The 19,779-nt window shown below is 41.8% G+C and overlaps 1 protein-coding gene across 5 annotated transcripts in view; it reads right to left on the reverse strand.

The window, feature by feature from the left end:
* The window catches only part of CACNB1 (calcium voltage-gated channel auxiliary subunit beta 1), a 64,402-nt gene that overhangs the window by 36,440 nt on the left and 8,183 nt on the right, over positions 1 to 19,779 (reverse strand). The window contains exon 1 of one of the 5 annotated variants that reach the window (XM_075177052.1): positions 6,798 to 6,937. The exons of the other annotated variants lie outside the window; for them this stretch is intronic. Within the exon in view, the coding sequence (XP_075033153.1) occupies positions 6,798 to 6,872 (75 nt within the window). The 5' untranslated portion in view covers positions 6,873 to 6,937. Of the gene's footprint in view, positions 1 to 6,797; positions 6,938 to 19,779 lie in introns of those variants that run through there. 5 annotated transcript variants of the gene reach the window in all.

A 19,779-nucleotide genomic window follows, 5' to 3' on the forward strand; every position in this document is an offset into this window, starting at 1 on the left:
TGCGATATTCTTATATGCTGCCTGTGTAGCAACATGTGTCTGCAAATAATATTTACACATAGGCAATTATGCTTCAACAATGCAACACAAAACCAACAACAAAGGTGACACTTAATTTTATACAGGACCTTTAAACTGACCTGATTGAACATTTATGTTCAGCAATGGGAATATATGTAGAGCACCTGGGTTGGGGCTTTGTTATTACTTAGATAAAATAGTGATACCTTCACTACCAAGTCTCCAAATAGACAAAGGGAAAGCAAACAAACATCATGAGACACTAAAAGTGCCCAGAGCTAATAACTGCATGGTGGCACAATAGTTAACAGGGTTCTATGTCAACTAGGTCTCTGTAGCTTTTATGCGGTTTTCCTCTGGGTGCTATGGTTTCCTCCCTTAGTAACACATTTGTAGGTTAATTGGCCTTTGATAACATTAACCTTAGTGTGTGGTTGAGAATTAAGACTGTAAGCCATACTTGCCTACTCTCCCAATAGGTTTCCAAATAGGCATCCTCCTGGATCTTGGTAGGGGCGTGGCTTAATGACGCAATTGAGTCATTTAGCCCTGCCTGCCCGCTATACAATTCCGTGAATTTCTGCATTTCATAGCAGGGGGTGAGGCAATGGTGTCACCATGCCTCCTCATGCATTTGTCACATGACCTCCCCTCCCAGAGGAGAGGTTTTAAAAGTAGGCAAGTATACTGTAAGCTCCAATTTGGCAGAGACTAATGTGAATAGTCTCTGTAAAGGTCTTCAGGCACCACATAAACTATGGGTAATAAATAAAAAAATGATGTGTATATTGATTAACATGTATACACTAACATATACAGTATATAACATATGTCAAGAAACAATACAGAATTCAAGGGAAAAGGGGAAGTATTAAGTAATATTAAAACAACTTTATGTCCTGTAATTCAGCCTAAAATTTGTATTAAAGAAACAAAGGCTGGGACATTACTGCAGATGCTGGTGTTATGACGAGGCTCTACAAAGAGCAGACTTGTCAAAATCTTCGATATGCCCTCCGAGAGACACTGGAGGGGAGCTCACGTTACTGAGATCGGGCGGGAGCGTGAAACGCATCATTAAACCACGCCTCCTGCTTCTCAACAGCGCAATTTTTCAACCTTTAACAGCTGTGGGCGGCCAGGATAACACCATTCGCTGTGAGTCACATCATTAAGTCCCACCCTCCACCCACTTCACTAGAGAGGTGGGCAAGTGCTCTACTCTCTTGGGATTCCAGGGGACCTCCTACAAATTTGGGGGTCTCCCGGAAATTCCGGGAGAGTAGGCAACTATGATATAAAGTCCTCTGTTACTGTACTGCTTAGTTTGGGCATATATATAAGAACCCAGGAAAATAGAAATGTGTAGTATAGTACTCAATCATGCTCCTTTGTCAATAGCATTGAATCTAAACACAGTGGGCCTGATTCATTAAGGAACTTAAATGCAGATACATGCTTTGTTTTTGCGTAAAATCGCTCTACACTTACCCAGAACCAACTTAATAACGGATGATCCTGTTTTCCATAGCAGAAGCATTAGAGAGGTGCTGGGTATTGGGTCCCTGCCATTTTTGTGGACAGGAGGTTTCCTCTAGGACCAGTGCTTCAGCAGCTGCCTGGTGTGTTTTGAGCATTGAGTGTCGGGACACAGTCCTTATATTCATACTCTTATTTTATACCTACAATTACGTAAGCTAAAGGTTGAAATTTTAAACCAGCTTTTCACTTTTGCAACTTTATACTTAGTTATTTTATAGAATGGATATGTACTGGTTTATGTATTTTTTATGTGATTTACAATGGTAAGTTTTTGGTGTCTTTTATGCTCTCCCGCAGGTTCCTGAGAATAAACCAAATGTATTTTCACAGATGATATGTAGCTCAATGAACCTGCCTATTACAGTTTAATCCTTATTTTACATTAACAGAATTTTTTATGAACCTTCAATAGTAAAAATTTCCTATCACTGTTATTGATAGAAAGCTTTCGGCCACACAATTTATTAATAAACGTTTGACGGGGCAATTGAGCGATACTGGCTGGCAGCAATAAGAGGAGTCTTACCACTTGGCAGGCCAGTCTGGGGTGTGAATCTGCACTTGCCCACTAGAACTGGAAGCCCGGACTCAGGATTGTCCTGCCACCTGTAGCAGGTGAGTCAGATGTTAAGATTCACCATAGCCAGGAAGATCCCATCTCCTGTGACATACGTTATATGGACAAAAGTATTTGAATGCTTGACCATTACATCAACAGGGACTGTAATGACATTGTATTCAAATACATATACTTTATTATGGAGTTGGTCCCCCTTGTGCAATGAAAACAGCTTCTACTCTTCCTGGAAGGCTTTCCAAAAGATGTTGGGAGTGTTTCTGTGGGAATTCTGTACAGCGTTTATGAGGTCAGGCACTGATGTTGGACGAGAAGGCTTGGCTCACAATCCCCCCTCCAGGTCATCCCAAAGTTGTTTGATGGGGTTGAGGTCAGGGTTCTGTGTGGGCCAGTCAAGTTCTTCCACACTGAACTCATCAAACCATGTCTTCATAGTCCTTGCTTTGTGCACTGGGGCACAGTCATGTTGGAATAGAAAAGGGCCTTTCCCAAACTGTTAACACAAAGTTAATTGTCCAAAATGATTTGGTATTCTGAAGCATTAAGATTGCCTTCACTGGAGATAAAGGACCTAGCCAAACCCTGAAAAACAGCCCCATACCATTATCCCTCTTCCACCAAACTTCACGGTTGGCATGATGCAGTCGGGCAGGTAATGTTCTCCAGGCATCCTCCAAACCCAGACTCGCCCATCTGACTTCCAAACAGAGAAGCGTAATTCGTCACTTCACAGAACACATTTCCACTGCTCCACAGTTCAGTGTTGGTGTACTTTACACCACTCCATCCAATGCTTGGTATTGGTCTTAGTGATGTGAGGCTGGCATGCAGCTGTTCGGCCATGGGAACCCATTACACTAAGTCCCTGCCACACAGCTCTTGTGCTTACATTAATGCCAGTGGAAGTTCGCAACTCTTCAGCTTATGGAATCAGCAGAGCACTGGCAACTTTTGGCGTTTGCAGTCATTGACCCCGCTGTGTGATTGAGTTGCTGTTGATCCTAAATGCTTCCATTTTCTAATCATATCAATTACAGGTGACTGTGGAATATCCAGAAGGGATAAAATTTCACAATTTGACGAACCGTCTTATTGCAAAGGTGACATCCTATCACAGTACCAGGCTTGAAGTCACTGAGCTCTTCAGAGCGACACATTTTGTATCACAAATGTGTGCAAATGGAGACTGCATGTCTGGGTGCTTGATTTTTATACACCTCTGGCAACAGGTCTGATTGAAACACTTCAATATTTAACATGTGTGGCCAAATACTTTTGTCCATATAGTGTACCAGCATTTTATCTTTCAAAATGAACACTCTAGCAATCCACAGCAAAGGCCAATAATTGTGTTATCACATATTAAACATAGCAGTAGCATAGCTACAGGCACTGGGTCCTGGTAGGCACGGCGCTCCCATTAGGCAACGTTAGGCAGTTGCCTAGGGCGCCGGGCTCTGAAGGGCGCCACAGGATTAAAAAGCAGGTATACATTATACTGTAAAAGTGTGCGGCAACCGCGGGCATACCTTCCACGGCCGCCGCACAGCTATGGATCACCATCGCCGCAACGGCGCCCTACAACAGCTGATGGGGCGGGCGCACATCCGTCTCCTCCACTCCCCCTCCCCTCACTGACTGTCGGGCGTGACATCATCATCAGGGCCTGACAGTGTCAGTGAGGGACGGGACCCTGCAGAGAGGAGCAGCGTTATGGAGTGTAAGGTAAAGAAAGTCCTGGGGGCGGTTATTTTGGAAGGGGGGGGGGGTTGGCGGATTTTATTTTTTTTTGGGGGGGGGGGCGGATATTTTGGGGGTGGGTGGCGGATTTATTTGGGGGGGGGGGGCGGATTTCAAAATTGCGCCTAGGGCGCCGGGGATCCTAGCACCGGCCCTGGGTCCTTGTCCAGAAACTCAGGTCTGTCCCACCAGAAGAGGATACACCACCAATTATGTACTTTACTTGCAAAACTGACCTGGTAAAATAAACTGCTGTGATATAGATAAGTTATGGTAAATATTGTACATATTGGGGGTGTAAATATGAATACAGATGTAAATGTATAATTTTTACTTTATATTGGAGATATATAGATACTGATTTCCTGGTTTAATGGTTTCCTAAAATAAATCATCTGAACTGATTTATCTGAAAGTTTAAAAGTATACATTTTTATATTTTATCTCCTCCCAAGGTGCAAGGCTTCAAAGAGAAACTCTGCTGGAGTAAAGCTGTTATACACTGTAATAGAGAGCCAGTCTTAGGGGTCATGCATGTGAATGGTCACACATTGTTGAAGTGTGACCACAATACAGCAAGACTTCTCTACTGGAGAAGTAGTGTAAATATGATAGCCACACACTAAGGGCCTGATTCATTAAGGCATGCAAAACGAACATATTTAAAAAAACATAAATCAGGAATTCCGTATTCAAAAAGGAGCGGATGTAAAGATATGTCTGTTGTTGAATGCGGTTCTAGGTGCTCTCTGCTCTAACAGACAAGACACAGCAGGATACATCCAATACATATGTAGACTATAAAGCATAATTGCCTACTCTTTTCAGGAGGCTCACGAATTTCAGGGAGTCCTCCCGGACTCCAAGAAGAATAGGCACCTTCCTGGATAGTTGTGGAGGCAGGGCTTAATGACACAAGCGAGTCCCTCGCTATGCACTGCTCTGAATTTCGGCATTTCATATCAGGGAGATCCTGGAGGGAAGGTTTTAAAAGAGGGCCAGTATATAAAGTCCCTAGAGAACGCACAGAAAAAAAATATAAAAGCTATTAATGTCACCTGTTAATAATTTAGCCAAAACATTAACCCCCCCCCCCAAAAAAAAAACATTTATTAGGATGTAATGAAAGTCTATTGTACTTAAAGTCATTAAGGAAAGTAATGCAAGAAAAGGAGTATATGTTCTCTGGGACAAACCATGTTACAATGCAAGGGGTGCAAATTAGTTTATTATTTTTCACATAAGTTAAATACTAGCTGTTTTTTCAGCTAGCACACAAATACTTTATAGCTTTAGTTTTACACAGACATTTAAAGTTGATCTAGGACATGTCCTATCCCAACTATAAATCTGTCCCCACATTTTAAATTTACCTCCCCCTCCAATGCAACATGGTTTTGCCCAGGAGCAAAGTTACTCCTTTTTTATGTTTTGCTATCCTTAATGACTCAGGCCCGAAGACTTTATTATACTTTAGTTGTCTGTGCTATATATACTAGTAAAAGTGACTAGATGAGGCAGCTGATCTGCTATTGGGAAGGCCAATATAGATGACAACACGCCAATATTTTCTGTACATTTGCAAGAATAAAGTAAAAGGTGATACTGTTGATGTTTATCATGTACACAGAGCTATTTTCAGGATGTTTTTGTGTGTTAAAAGATGACAAACTCATCATAACTAAAATATCTTACTAAAGTGTTAAGTAACATATGCCTCATGGTTGTTAAACTATAAATCTGACGTCACATTTTAAATTTACCTCCCCTTCCAATGCAACATGGTTTTGCCCTTGTGGATAGTTACTCATTTTTTATGCTTTGGTCTCTTTAATGACTCAGGCCCAAAATGTTTGTTTACAGTTGATTTGGACATTGCTGCATTCACTGGCGTATAGTCTAGTTCTGGGCATTCGCAGAGAGATTTTACGCAAAATAGGGCACTCAGACCCTAAGTACTCAACAGGAAGAGTGATGAAGTGTTCGATGTAGTGTGCGGAAAAGGAGTTCCATATTGCTATACGTTAACAGTGTTTTTCATTAAAGAACTGTGAGATGGGAGAGAGATGAAGGCTAGGAGTGAAATGTTATGTTGCTTAAAACAATCTCCACAACAAAACAGTGTCACAATATGTGTCCCATACTGAACACAGAAGAGAGTCACTGAGCAAAACTATACTTTCAAGAGAAGCCACCTTAGAAGCATAAAGCAAATCACAGATCAGTGTTACTAAATGGAAGCTGTACACTATATCACAATGTTACTAACACAGCTCTGTTTATTCTCAATACTACAGACTAGCTAATTTCAAATGCCAGGCTTCCTGCGTAGAGAGTTTATACAGGTAACAGGCCCTGCAATGGGGTAGTGGGATACAGGATAGCACAAGCTGTCAATTTGAATTTCTCCTAGACTGTACAACTACTGCATACACCTTCTTTAATGTGTAATATATACTTCTGGAGATCAAGCATCTTTCCTGCCACCATATTTTAGTTATGTATAGACATTCCAACGCACAGCTTGCAATCGTTTTTACAAAACTTTTTAATCATGAACTATCTGTAGTTTATGCTTACCCTGCAACACCCCCATTCAAAATACAGCACAGTGCACAAGCAGTGTGGGGATAAATAAGGAAATCCTAAATATAAACCCAGAAAGCACCTACACACTAGGAGACAAGAACACACCCATGCCATAAGCACACACAATGATACTATGAGAGGGAACAATCTGGTAAAGAGAACAGAAAGGTAGGAATAAGAGGATAAGAGCATTAGAGAATAAATGGGACCTCTGGAAAAATGAGAGACAAATGCTGGAAGACTATACACAGATAATTTGGAAAAATCTAAACAAGTCAGGAACACAAATAAAGAAAAGTATTCAAGGCAGAGAGATAAGCATTCTCACCAAGACTGGTTGCAGGATTTTGGGTGAAGTGTCCATGATGGAGGTAGCTTTGACGAGAGGGTCTGGAGCAGACATACTGCTCCTCTCCTCGGAGAGGTCTCTCCAGAGCCTCAGGCTCAGGTTACAGAAATCCTGCAGCCTTTGCAACCTGACAGGGTATATTTAGCAGTGTTTGGGGGACAGGGAGAAAAGCAGACAGGAGTGAGGGGGCTGACACGAAGGCTATAAGGGGATATGGCTGACCTGGGAGGCACTAGGAGGGAGCCGGAGCAAAGAGACTATGGATACCCTGCACTAAGCAGATACTAGGGATACTTAACTCTTATCCTACCATACATAATGTCCTATGCCAAGAAAAAAACATCACACTCACTAAACAAGACACATAATATCCCAAACTCACAAACTGTAGGGTATATGCAACTCCTCCCCTCCCAAGACCCAGACATCAGAGCACATAACTCTCACCTACTTCTAATACACAGACATCAGGACACCCATTTCTCACCTCTTCCATCAGGAAATAACTTCTCGCTGTTTCCTAATACACATACATTAGGAATTATACTTCTCACTACTTCCTAATACAGCTATCAGGACATAGACCTATAACTTCCTCCTAACATTAATGTCAGGAAACATACCTCAAAACTCCTCCTAATACACAGACATCAGGCAAGCACCTCTCATCTCCTCCATGGACATCAGGAAATATATCTCACACTGCCTCCTAACAGACATTAGGAAACCTACCTCTCATCTTCTCCTAATACAAACATGAAGACATGGGCATCTCACCTCCTCCTAATACACAAACATCAGACAAGTACTACTCATCTTCTCCTAATACATAGACATCAGGGCATATACCTTATCCATCCTTATAATTCACAGACATCAGGATATGCACCCCTCACCTACACTTAGCACATACTTGCCAACTTTTCCTCGTTGGCTTCAGGGAGATCCCGGGGGAGCTGGGCGTGCGGGGGCGGTACTTGACGAATCACATCATTTTGGCCCCACCCCTAAACTATCACAATTTTGGCCAATTGCATCATCTTAGCCCCGGCTCCTGCTGTAATATTTGCGTCATTAAGCCCCCACCCCACTTATCTATTGCAGGTGCAAGAACTGGGAGGTTGCCCTGCTATACCGGGAGCTCGGGATGTCTCCCAGAAATGTGGGAGTCTCCCAGACATTCCAGGATAGTAGGCAACTATGCGTTAAAGAAAAGCAGCTAATGAATCTCTAGAGACTGAAGTGTCTTTTACATTTCTGTATCCATTACTGAATTCATGTTGTCTTACCTGTCAATCTTTGAATAAATCTTGGTCTCCATGAAAATGGCCACCTCCAAAGGCATCAATATATGGACATAGGACACAATTTCTGAACTGTGTCATCATGCCACAGATGGCGAAGCCAACCATGTCTTGTACTGGCTCAGCATCAGGGAGGATGCCAGACTCTTCAGGGAGTGAGGGAGATCACCCCTATTTCAGGGAGTCACCCTGACATTCAGGCAGAGTTGGCAAGTATGACTTAGCATACAAACAGCAGGGCACATATCACTCACCTCTTCCTAATACACAGATATGAGGACTAAAACGTCTTCTAAAACACAAACACTTCTTGTTAATGCAACTGCATTAAAGGGAAAATTAAGTCAATAGGGTACATTTCAACATCTTAACTGATTTTAAATAGCTGCAGCACAATATAAGGTTGTCTGAAGAAATACTGATTTTACAAGTAACGGTCCTACTAGCGGGGAAGAAGGCGGCTCTGGTATTTAAATAATTATTTACTTGTCACATATTCCCAGCCATTGTGCATCCTATTATAAATAATGCAAGTGTGACACGGGCACACATCAGGTGATGCACACACGAACACAATCTTGCTTTCTAACTTTGCTTTTATTGCCAGGATGGCGAAGAAATTTATAACAAAGTCGCACACACTTTTCTTGTAACCCTAGCGCTAAATTAACAGAAAACAGCTCCCTAGACACTGGCCACTGTCTAGCATTGGTCACCCACATAAAAGAAAAAAAAGACAGGTTTAAATAGTTTATACTTCTCGAACAGCCCTAACTTGATGGACAGATGACACTCCCACCTTGCTTTTAAAAGGGAGTTCTTTGCAGGTGCTCTGTTTTAATTGATTTTCCCTGTCAGCCTGCAGTTTGCTGTTGAAAGGATGCCTTTTAAATCACTTCAAAATATGTAAGTTAAATCAGACTCTTTACTATTATTTTGTAACACATATGTCCTCCACCTGTATCTCAAACTTAGGAGAACTACTGTACAAATGCATAATTCTATTTGCGGAATTTCTCTGCAGACTGCCAGCTAAATCTGAAAAAAAAGAAACAGCCCTACAGTGCATGTTATCATGCGCAAATGCTACAGTTTGTCCGCCTAGCGCACACCCACAATAGTTTATTGGAAACTGCCTAAAAAGAACACTAAGTTCTGTGACTCCTCATCCACTCCTCCCCCCCTCCACCTTTGAATAGGAAGTTCAAGGAAGATGGACATTAGGGATGAATTAGAGTGTGTGATTAAACTCCCTGATACTGTACAAAACTGCATCAGTGACAAGGAATAACAGTTTACCACTTTCATAAATGAACTACTACTAATGCAAGAATGAATATTCCCTCTGCAATTTCCCTGTAGCTAATGAAATTATAATCTAATATACATCTATTAAAAAAAATTAAGCCATCCATAGAACCACAGTTATGTCCAACAATGCATACCTCTCCCTGACAACCATAGTGTTGCAGAGATGCCATTGTGTGTACCCCTTTTCTATACCATGCAGAGTGTGCCAGCATTCACTAACAAGGTAGCTGCTCAGGGAGAACCAGGAAGCCTGCAAAGGCAGCACACAGGGTGGATGTACTTACTTTTTTCATCAGATGTATGTTACAACATTATTTGATTATCTGAGGGGGATATACAGGAAGACAATCCTTGTAGGTAGATTTCATTTTTTTAAGTGGTGCAAAAACATAGTTTAAAAAGAGCAATATCAAATTCTCGCATAGATGCTTCCACACTTTGTGCCTGGATTTCAATGCAAATAATGAGATAAAAAAGACTTGAGAAGCTTATCTTCAATAATTTGGGAACACACTGAGAATATAATATGGTACACTGTGGGCCATTACTTGAAAGTAAGTCCAACTACAGGAATCAAACATTTTGAGTTGAGTTGTACTTGCAGCCCCGTACTCCGGGAGAAGCAGATTGGTGGAGTGCAAGCGCAAGCTATTTACAGTAGTGGCATGCACACATGCACCCGTAAGTGTAACATGCCCCCTGGAGATACAGCTTATATAGAGTAGGCTCAAGGGGTCAATCCGCGAACAGCCAATGACAGCAGTTATCCCAAGCTCCTGACTGGCTGTCCATGTATTGATCCCTTTCATTCTTGTCATTGAGTTTTCTGTTTTTTCCTATTGGTAAAAAAAATTTCCATATAGATTTAGATGAATGATAATGTGATATTTCAAATAAACTAATACAACATTCAGTGTATGTGTTGTTGTTTTTTACTGTTAGATGTTTGTGGTAGAGATGTTCACTGAACCACGTGTTTTGGTTTTGATTTTGGATCTGGATTAGGTTCGTGTTTTGGTTTTGGCAAAACCGCCCTCGCGTTTCTTGGATCTGTATTTTTTAGAAAAATAGCTAAAATGTGCTAAAATCACATCATTTTGTTCTTTTATTGTTCCTACATTATTATTATCCTCAATAACACTAATTTCCAGTCATTTCAAGTCAATTTTGACCACCTCAGAGGTCACAATATTATTTTCATACACTTTCGGACAAAGACTGCAGTGAACTGGCTGGATGCTAAGCGACAGTGCAACGACACAAACACACGGCAGTTCATAGCACATCTAGGAAACATTACCACACAGCAGTTGCAGAAAAGAAAAGTGGTGCAAGATGGAATTGTCTTTGGGCCCTACCTTCCCCCTTATGTAAGATATTGTACAGGACATGTACAGTTTAACAAAGCAAGCACTCCAGCGACAAGGAGTGCCACTTTTGCGGCTGAAGCTCTTGGTTTGTTCGGGCCCCCACAAAACCAGCTACCAATAGCTTAGCTGCCTTAAGCCCAACATTGCTGTCAATGAACGCTACATTATTAAGCCATGTCTGCTTGTGCTGCATCTTTAATCTCCTTCTACTCTCTGGATACCTCCCTCTCATACCTGAAGAACTGCCAAACTTATGTAGACACAGGAATGGATATTAGAACTGGAGTGGCATTACATCTGCATCAGACAGACTGTGACATGGAACATGTGGGCAGCATGGAATCCGTCGTCTTGGAATACACTGCATTGAACAGAGATTTAAACCGATATATAGACGCACTTAAGGAGACCGAACTTAAGTTAAAACGTGACCCACCAGATAAGATCCCGGATTTAAGAGAGCTTGTACACAAGAGATACACTGCACTTCAGAATAATAATATAGAGGAGGCCCGGAGGCAGGACGATAAATATGTCCAGTTTAAAAAACAGCTAAGAGACCTGAGAAAACAAATGGGTGTGTCAGGTGCCCCTGCAGACTAAGCTTTGGAAGATGAAGATGTGTCAGGTGCCCCTGCAGACTAAGCTTTGGAAGATGAAGACGAGGAGATCGCCATCACCATGAGCACTCCTATAACACAGTTGCAGATGGTGAACCCAGTGAAGAAAAAGTATGTTATCACACGTACGAGAGAAAAGCAATTGAAACAATGATTGAAAGCAAGCTTAAGAAGGGTAAATCCGCCAGTTGTCTAAAAATTGGCTGAATCACTCTGACATGAGTATAGCAGATCTTGTTCCAGACAATGCACTAAAAAGAGCCTTTGACATTCACAGCAAAAAGCAAGGTCATCACTGAGCTTAGAATTGACTCCAATCCCCAAAAAATTTAAATAGATCTAGGTACCTTTCATGTAACGTGCAGATTACAAACACTTTGTGCAATACTGATGAAACAGCAGCAAAGTGGAAGGCTTGGGTAATACATATATATGTCTATTTAAATAGACATGCTTACACTACTTCTGCAAGCAACGTTGTTCTTTGTTACTAAAACATCTACGTAACATTGGCCCACAGCGGTAGCTGAAAGAAAAAGTAGTAAGATGGGATTGTCCTTGAGACTTCCCAGCCTTATGTTGCACACTTTAACAAACCAAGCACTTCAGCGACAAGGAGTGCCACGTTTTAGGCTGAATGGTTTGGTTTGTGTGGGCCCCACAAAACAAGCGAACAAAGACACCTAAGCTAACAGTGCTGTTAATGAACTCTACTGTGGAAAGATGATGTTGTCATCATCCTCAGCCTCATCCTCACTCTCATCAGTGTATATCATCGTCACACATTATTAATTAATCCGCGCTGAAATCTACCATCACAGAAGTCTCTGTACTTTGATGTAATTGGCAGGAAAGGCCTTCCTCGTGGAAATTGTAGTTCATTTTGATGAACATCATCTTTTCCACATTTGGAGAAAGTAGCCTTCTATGCCGATTGCTGGTAAGGTTCCCGGCTGTGCTGAAAACTCTTTCCGAGTACACAATGGAGGGTGGGCAGCTTATGTAGTGCAAAGCAAGTTGGTACATGGGTCTCCAAATTCCCTTTTTTAACTCCCAATATGAATATGATGGTCTCATGTGGCTATTGGTATGCTGTCGTTTAAATAATCCTCCATCATCCTTTGGATGTTGATAGTAGGATTAGGTGTTACGGCAGAGGTATCACGTTTTTTGGTCACTTCTTTTAGACCAGACCAGATGTCAAAATTTGGTGCAAAGTCATCTGCATCATCCCTGGGTGTCTTGGGAAAGCAAAGTTTTTTCCTTGCAGCAGTTGAGTTAGAAACTGAAGGAGGAGACGCTGTCCTGTCATGTAACACTTGAGCTGTCATCTTGCTCACCAGGAGCTCCTTGCATCTCTTCAGATCTGTGTCAGTTGGAAACAAAGAGAAGACATAGCTCTTAAACGAAGGCTCAAGCAAAGTCGCCAAAATGTAGTGATCGGATTTCAAAATTTTGATAACTCTTGGATCCTGGCGATCCTACAAGTCCGACATACTTAGCACAATTGCTTTGTTTCATCTCCTCCTTCAGTTTCTCAAGCTGCTTTTCCAAAAGTCTAAATAAGGAAATCACTTGGCTCAAGCTAGCGGTGTCTGAACACACTTCACAGATGACTACTCGAATGGTTTCAGCACCTTGCACAACACAGAAAGTATTCTCCACTGCGCTTGAGTAAAATACATTCCCCCTCCCCTCCCAATGTCATGGCTTGTGGAGTAAGCGTGGATGGCTTTTCGCTGTTCCTCCATCCTCAGAAGCATATATAGGGTGGAATTCCACTTTGTTACCACCTCTTGCTTCAGTTGCTCTTGTAGCTGCTGCAATCTCCTACATGCTGTTACCAAATGCCGGAACTGTCCAGATATTTTACAGGCCACAGACAGCATCTCCTGCACGTCCCTGTCATTTTTTAAAAAGCTCTGCACCACCAAGTTTATTTTGTGAGCAAAACAGGGAATATCATGGAATTCACCCAGCTGTAATGCTCTCACAATATTGGTGGCGTTATCAGAAATTACATATCCTGAGGAGAGTCCAAGCAGGATAAGCCATGTTGCAATGACATCCCTTAGTTTTTGCAACAGATTGTCAGCTGTATTCCTCTTAGTGAAGCCTGTGTGATACACAGAGTTGCCTGCCTCTGAAAAATATGACGTACTTGGGTACATGCTGCTGCTGGTGAAGGTGAATCACCAACCCAGTGGTCTGTCAGTCATATAATCTTTAGTTAACCACAGATATGTGGACAAGCAGAAGTGGGCAAAGTGTACAGTGGGTAGAATGGCATTTTGTAGCCAATAATTAAATTTTTACGAACCTTCTGGTAGAGGTGAGGAATAACTTCCCTAGTAAAATGGTGTTGTGATGGAATTTGGTAATCGGGACACAAGACCTCAATTAACTATCTAAAACCAGCTGCATTAATAGTGGATATTGGACGCAGATCTCATACTAGCATAATCACCATGGCGTCTGTGATCCTTTTTTGCGACTGGGTGACAGCTTTCATACTTGCTTCCTCTTGCAAAGGATTGCTTTACAGTCAATTGTTGTAAACTACTAGTAGTTTTCTTCTTGGTCTGCTTCTGGGATGAAGATCCACCCCCACCAGCAGCAGCAGCAGGACTAACACTCATCTTCTGAGGAATCCCGGATAGTGGAGGAGTCATCTAGCCTTAGCAACTTGGATGCAGGACTAACTCCGATCCCTACTGAGGATATTGATGAGGAAGGTGTTGTGGATGTAGATTGCAGGTGCTGGGATCTAACTGAGATAAGGGACCTAGCTGATGCTGGACTGCTTGTTGTTATTTTCTTTAGGATAAGTTTCAAATTTTCCCAACAGCTTGCCATGAACTCGCTTCAAATGGCGTAACATAGATGAGGTTCCTAGATGGTTAAGGTCTCTACCTCTACGGCCTGTGGCTTTACAAATGCTACAGGTGGCTAGACAACTATTTTTAGGATTTGGGTAAAAATAATTCCACACATAAGAGGTGGATTTTTTCAAATGCCTTCTTATCACTTGGCAAGAACTACTTCCACTGGTGCAGGTCTTAAACAACATCATCATCAACATCCTCATTAGCGCATTTGTCAGCTACACAAATATACCCCTCATTCTGTTGCTAATCCAAAGTGGCATCCTCAGTTTCTATATCACCAGCTACACTTGGGCTGCTCATCCACACATTTGTAGAAATGGTGAAAGGAGGCTTCTTTAGGAGTACAGTATCAGAAAGGTCAGGCTAAGACATAGCAGTCGTCAATAGACTCTCCTCAGGGGTTTGTGTCAGTTCTGAATCTGAACATACATTTTTTCTAATGCCATACTGTTTTTTTCCAGCTCGTCGTTTACACGTAAAAGTATTTGGGCACCACTTTTTGAGTCAGAATGACAAGGTCTTGCTTGGTCATGACTGACCTTACGAGAAGATACCCCAGTGACAGTTGCAGAACTAGCACTCAGAGAAAGGCGAAGGACTGACTCTTTCCTTGCCACTGCATGTGTAGAATGGCATGTTGGCAATTTAATTTTTTTCTACAGTTAACTTTGACTTAAAAACACTATGCACTTTAACATAGGCTTTAGCAGATGACATAGAGGTATTACTATCACCATGACTGGTGCCAGCAGCTGCTTGGTGCTCCTGGTCTTCTGTGTACTGCTGTGAATCCATTTTGATAACACAGTACAATGTGACTGCAGAGTTTGAAGAACACGGACAGCCCTATTATTATATATTTCAGCAATGACAATTGGCAATGGAACAATGGCACGTAGACTGTAGACTGGCAACAACACTGATACCTCTCTATTTTCTATGTGAGCTATAACTCAGAAGAATGTCACTGGAGACTTTTAGGAAAACGGCCACCCCTCCTCCTTTCTGTTTTATATGACACTGCCCAACTGCACTGCCAAGAACCGTGCTTCTCGTTCTATGTCTCTCAGTGAAATGGCGCCGGATCTCCGTGGAGGGCGGTATTTATAGAATCCAAAACTTGCGAGATCCGACGATGCAGCAATGACGTTTTGCCTTGTTTTCACTTCTGAGGGCGCGCGAAAGTACCAAGCTGGTTCGGCTCGGAACTTGGATCGGCGAAGTTTGGATGGGCTCGGTTCTCGGAGAACCGACCCCGAGCATCTCTAGTTCGTGGACCTACATGTTCCAGCAGGCTCTGGCTGCCAGGTACATGTTGGCACTTGTAGTTCCAGCAAGCTGAAGCATGCTCTGGCAGACACTGGCACAGACATGCTGGTGCTTGAAGTGCTACAACAGTCAGCATGCCCAGCATTTGTAAGAGCTATAGTTTGAAAACTGTACTTAATAGTTGTCTCACTTTAAACAATAACCCTGCCACCTATGCTCAAGGTGTGCCAGGATAAGCTCCAATGCTATTAAACATGGGGGTGGTTTGCCTGGGGAGGGGGTCATGTTTATTTGTAGATCCAATTCCCATAGGAAGTTCCAGCCAGTCCTGACCAAGTTGGGCCTAACATCACATTATAACAGTGGAACCCCACACTGCAGGTCCCTGTTATGTTACCAGCCCTAATTGGCAGGGCCTAGTTAGCTGTGAAACTCAGAAGCTAACAAGAATCCTATAGTAGTACAGCGAGATCTGATATCCAAAAACCTAGCTAACAGATCGGTAGAGTGAGGTTTTAAACAACAAACCCAATAGATTTGCAGAGAGCTGGTATTCAGCAAGGCACTTGAGAGACAATTTCTAGAACTGATGAGCCATGTCTTACTGAGCCTAGGCAACTATCAGCTGCTAGAGAGTATGTCTGAAATTTGTCTTATATTACCTGCTGGGAAGCCAAAGTTTTTACAAGACTACTAGCCATGAGAGATCTGTCCAACTATCTTTTACCATATTTTTTTACTGATCAAATTGCACAGCACTGGCCCTTCCACAGGGTCAGTTTTCCTGTAAGTATTTATTTCAGTAAATGCATTGGTTATTTGACTTTAGGGTCTATGCTGTTTGGATTTCAGGGAAGGTATCAGACAGGAATGGTAACGATGGGGAGTGCTGTGAAATAAAAAAAAAGCCTGTTTCCAGGATATCAATGGCCTTGGAAGTGCTATCAATGTGAATGTGTCTGTACTAAGTTGCTGCTGTTTGCATTTTGTTTGTATATCTGTTCATTGAATGGTTAATAAAAATTATTTGAAAAAAAAATCCCCATGAATCCCCAGGCATGTTGTAATATACCAGTTTACCGGATTTGCCAATGCAGATGATGAAGTGACAAATGCCAAGAACAAGGCAGCAAATAGAATAACTGAAATTCCTGCTATGATGAGGCCTCAGACTGCTGTATAATTATTAGTGCTGCAGAACAGGTTGCATGATCCTGAGGACTCATAAAAGAAAGTCTGTATGAAGATTGCATCTTCATTTAATGTTTTAAATGGTTAACATAACATTTGTAAATATGCTCAATTTTCACCTTAACTGTACACAGCAATCAGGCATATGTGTTTTTTTCCATCATTTAACACACCTCCCCTGCATATTAACTGTATCTGTCCCATTTGCATTTGTATATGGTGTGGAACATATAAAGGTCCCAAGACACCAAGTTCAATTATGTGGAATCTCGATTTATAACAGAGACAAGAGATATGGGACTCTCCTGTGGATACTGAACCACAATTGTAAAAATAAAACACTGTGTACCAGAAGACTTATCTACAAAAAAAATGTATGCATGACTAAGAAGGATCTTGACATAGTACAATCCATAACACACAGTTTTATCGGCAACAACAAAGGACACAGAGTTCATTCTAGCACATCTCTGTCTCCAGGGAGCCCTAAGTGTTACTAGAAAAAGCCACTACGCTCACTATTCTTACTACTTTGCTATGGCTTTCCTCTACTAACATTATACCGCTTACACATCATGCTCTAAACCCTGTGCGCATTTGGGCCATTTATAACTAGAGATATGTCTTAAAGTTGGCATGCAGCCCCTGGTTTCTTTTTTGGGCTCTCCTCTGTTTTGTCCAGGCATGTCTCAGTGTAATTTTGCTTCATGGATTTGAAACAAATTAATCTATGCATACCATTTGACATCCTCATTCATTAGTAATTTGAAAATTAGATGCAGCATTCCTGGTTGAGAATGGTACCATAACTTGCAGATATACCCTTTTCAAACTCTCTCACAGAGTCCACCGATGCTGGAGAATAGCTGTTTCAGTCCTTATGCAGGCAGAGGCCACTCAGTTCATGTTAAATGCAAATTGTTCTAACTCGCCTGATTTAATACTCTTGTCCTGTGTAAGGGCTTGGGAAGAAGATTAATCTTTTACGTCTTTCACTCCTAACCGGGATGGAATATGGGGGTTAATACATACTTTAACGACGATAAACTAGTATGCGCTGTTGACTAATTGGTTATCTAGTAATGCTGCTCACAGATAATAAAAGGGGGTGTCCCTCCCCCTTAGCTAGAGTGATTATATAAAACAATTCTGGGCGCAAGATAAGGTAACCAAGAGAAGAAAAGACATGAATAAAATGAAAGTTATGTTTATAAACAGATGTACATAAGAAATCAGTGCACTGAAATATAATTAAAATTGCCACTAATCAATGTATAGACAAATAGACAATGGTTAATCAATAACCGTTATGTAACATACATCTTGCTATTGCAGGTACGTATGCAAAATATATAATGTTGCAAGACCCAAATGGGAATGAAAGAGTTATTATGTGATCTCAACAGGGATAGCTACTAATAGCCTGTAGATACAAACAGTTGCGATGTTTCTTGGTAGAGGTCCCGTGAAAAACACACACTCTCTATGGTAAGGTGATGACTCTGTTGGACTCACAACCGTTCGTTCACTCTTCGTGCATCCAAATAATGAGTTTTAAATTTCATGCTTGAAGTTATGTTTTCTCGAAGACTGATAATTTTTCAATAGATCCAGTCTTTCGGAATTTGGTATCTTCTCTTGGTTAATACATACTTACCTACTTTCTCCTTGCTTTGTACGGGAGAGGGGTGTGCCTGGAGAGTGGGAGGGGGTGAAGCGAGGGCATTCACGTCATTTTGGCCCCGCACCCGCGACAGGAATGCTGTTTTGTCGCGGGGCGGAGCCAAAATGACGCAATTCACCGCGATTCACGTCATTTTGGGGTGCCAGGTGCGGGATGCGGGAGATTTACCAGCTCTCCCGGGAGTCCATGAGACTGACCCGAATTTCGGGAGTCTCCCAGACATTCCTGGAGAGTGGGCAAGTATGGGTTAATATTTTTATATTGTTTATGTGTCTGTTAAGGAGACAGCTAGTACTCCCTCCCTGGTAACCTCTTGCAGAATTCATAACATCAATCCCCAAGCATCTTCTCTATTTTATAGATTTTGCGGAGAGTCAACAAGGATTATACCCATGCCTCCCTACATTTCAGTACCTGGCATCCAGAGGGCTGCCTAGCACTGTAAGGCTACCCCTTAGAGATCTCCCTTCCTCTCCAAACACTGCAGCACCTGGTGCACTGCACCTATTCATCGTTGATCTATAGAGCAGCTGTGAAGAGATGATACCTCCCAATGTTCCCACTCACAGGACAAACATGTCCCTGGGCGGGATGGCAGAACAAAGCACTAAAATTGGGCCTGACCTGCCAAAATAAGGACAGTTGGGAGGTATGTACATACCTCCCAACTATACACACAGATACACAGACACACACACAGCTCGAGTATTGTCACATAAAAATAAAAATATCATTGGCCTGAACACTACAAATATGTGCCATCTTGGATTCAGACCAGCCAGTGCTGAATGCACTGAAACTACACCCTTCTAATTCTATCCCTAGGCCCCAATCCTGGCATAATCCGCATACAAACAGAAGCTTCTCGCTTTTTTATAGCATGTCCAAGGCATTGTCCCTTATCATGTGAGACAGAAGTGGCATACCATTTTGGTGGAGGTAAATTAATCAACTGATGCTACAAGTAAAACATTGGAGATTTGCTTTTATTACAAATACATATATGTTGAGTTTTGAATATACATTTCATAAATCACATGTATGTTTGTAATTGGAGTGCTCTAGTTTTCTCCCACAATCCAAAAACATTAGAGTAGGTTATTTGGCTGATGACAAAATTAACTTGTATGTGTGTGTGTACAGAGCTGCATATTTTGGTGGCGCTATATAAACAACAATAATAATCATATGTGGAAATTTGATCATTGGAGGTGGGGAGGGGGGGTGGGTGGTATTTTTAAGAGTTCTATTATACTTGCATAGCTTTCATTAAAACAGTATGACAATTAAAACATAATTGTCACTGCTATGCCTCTAACAACCA

This window comes from Mixophyes fleayi, chromosome 6 (genome assembly GCF_038048845.1).
Source record: "Mixophyes fleayi isolate aMixFle1 chromosome 6, aMixFle1.hap1, whole genome shotgun sequence".
Lineage (NCBI taxonomy): Eukaryota > Metazoa > Chordata > Amphibia > Anura > Limnodynastidae > Mixophyes > Mixophyes fleayi.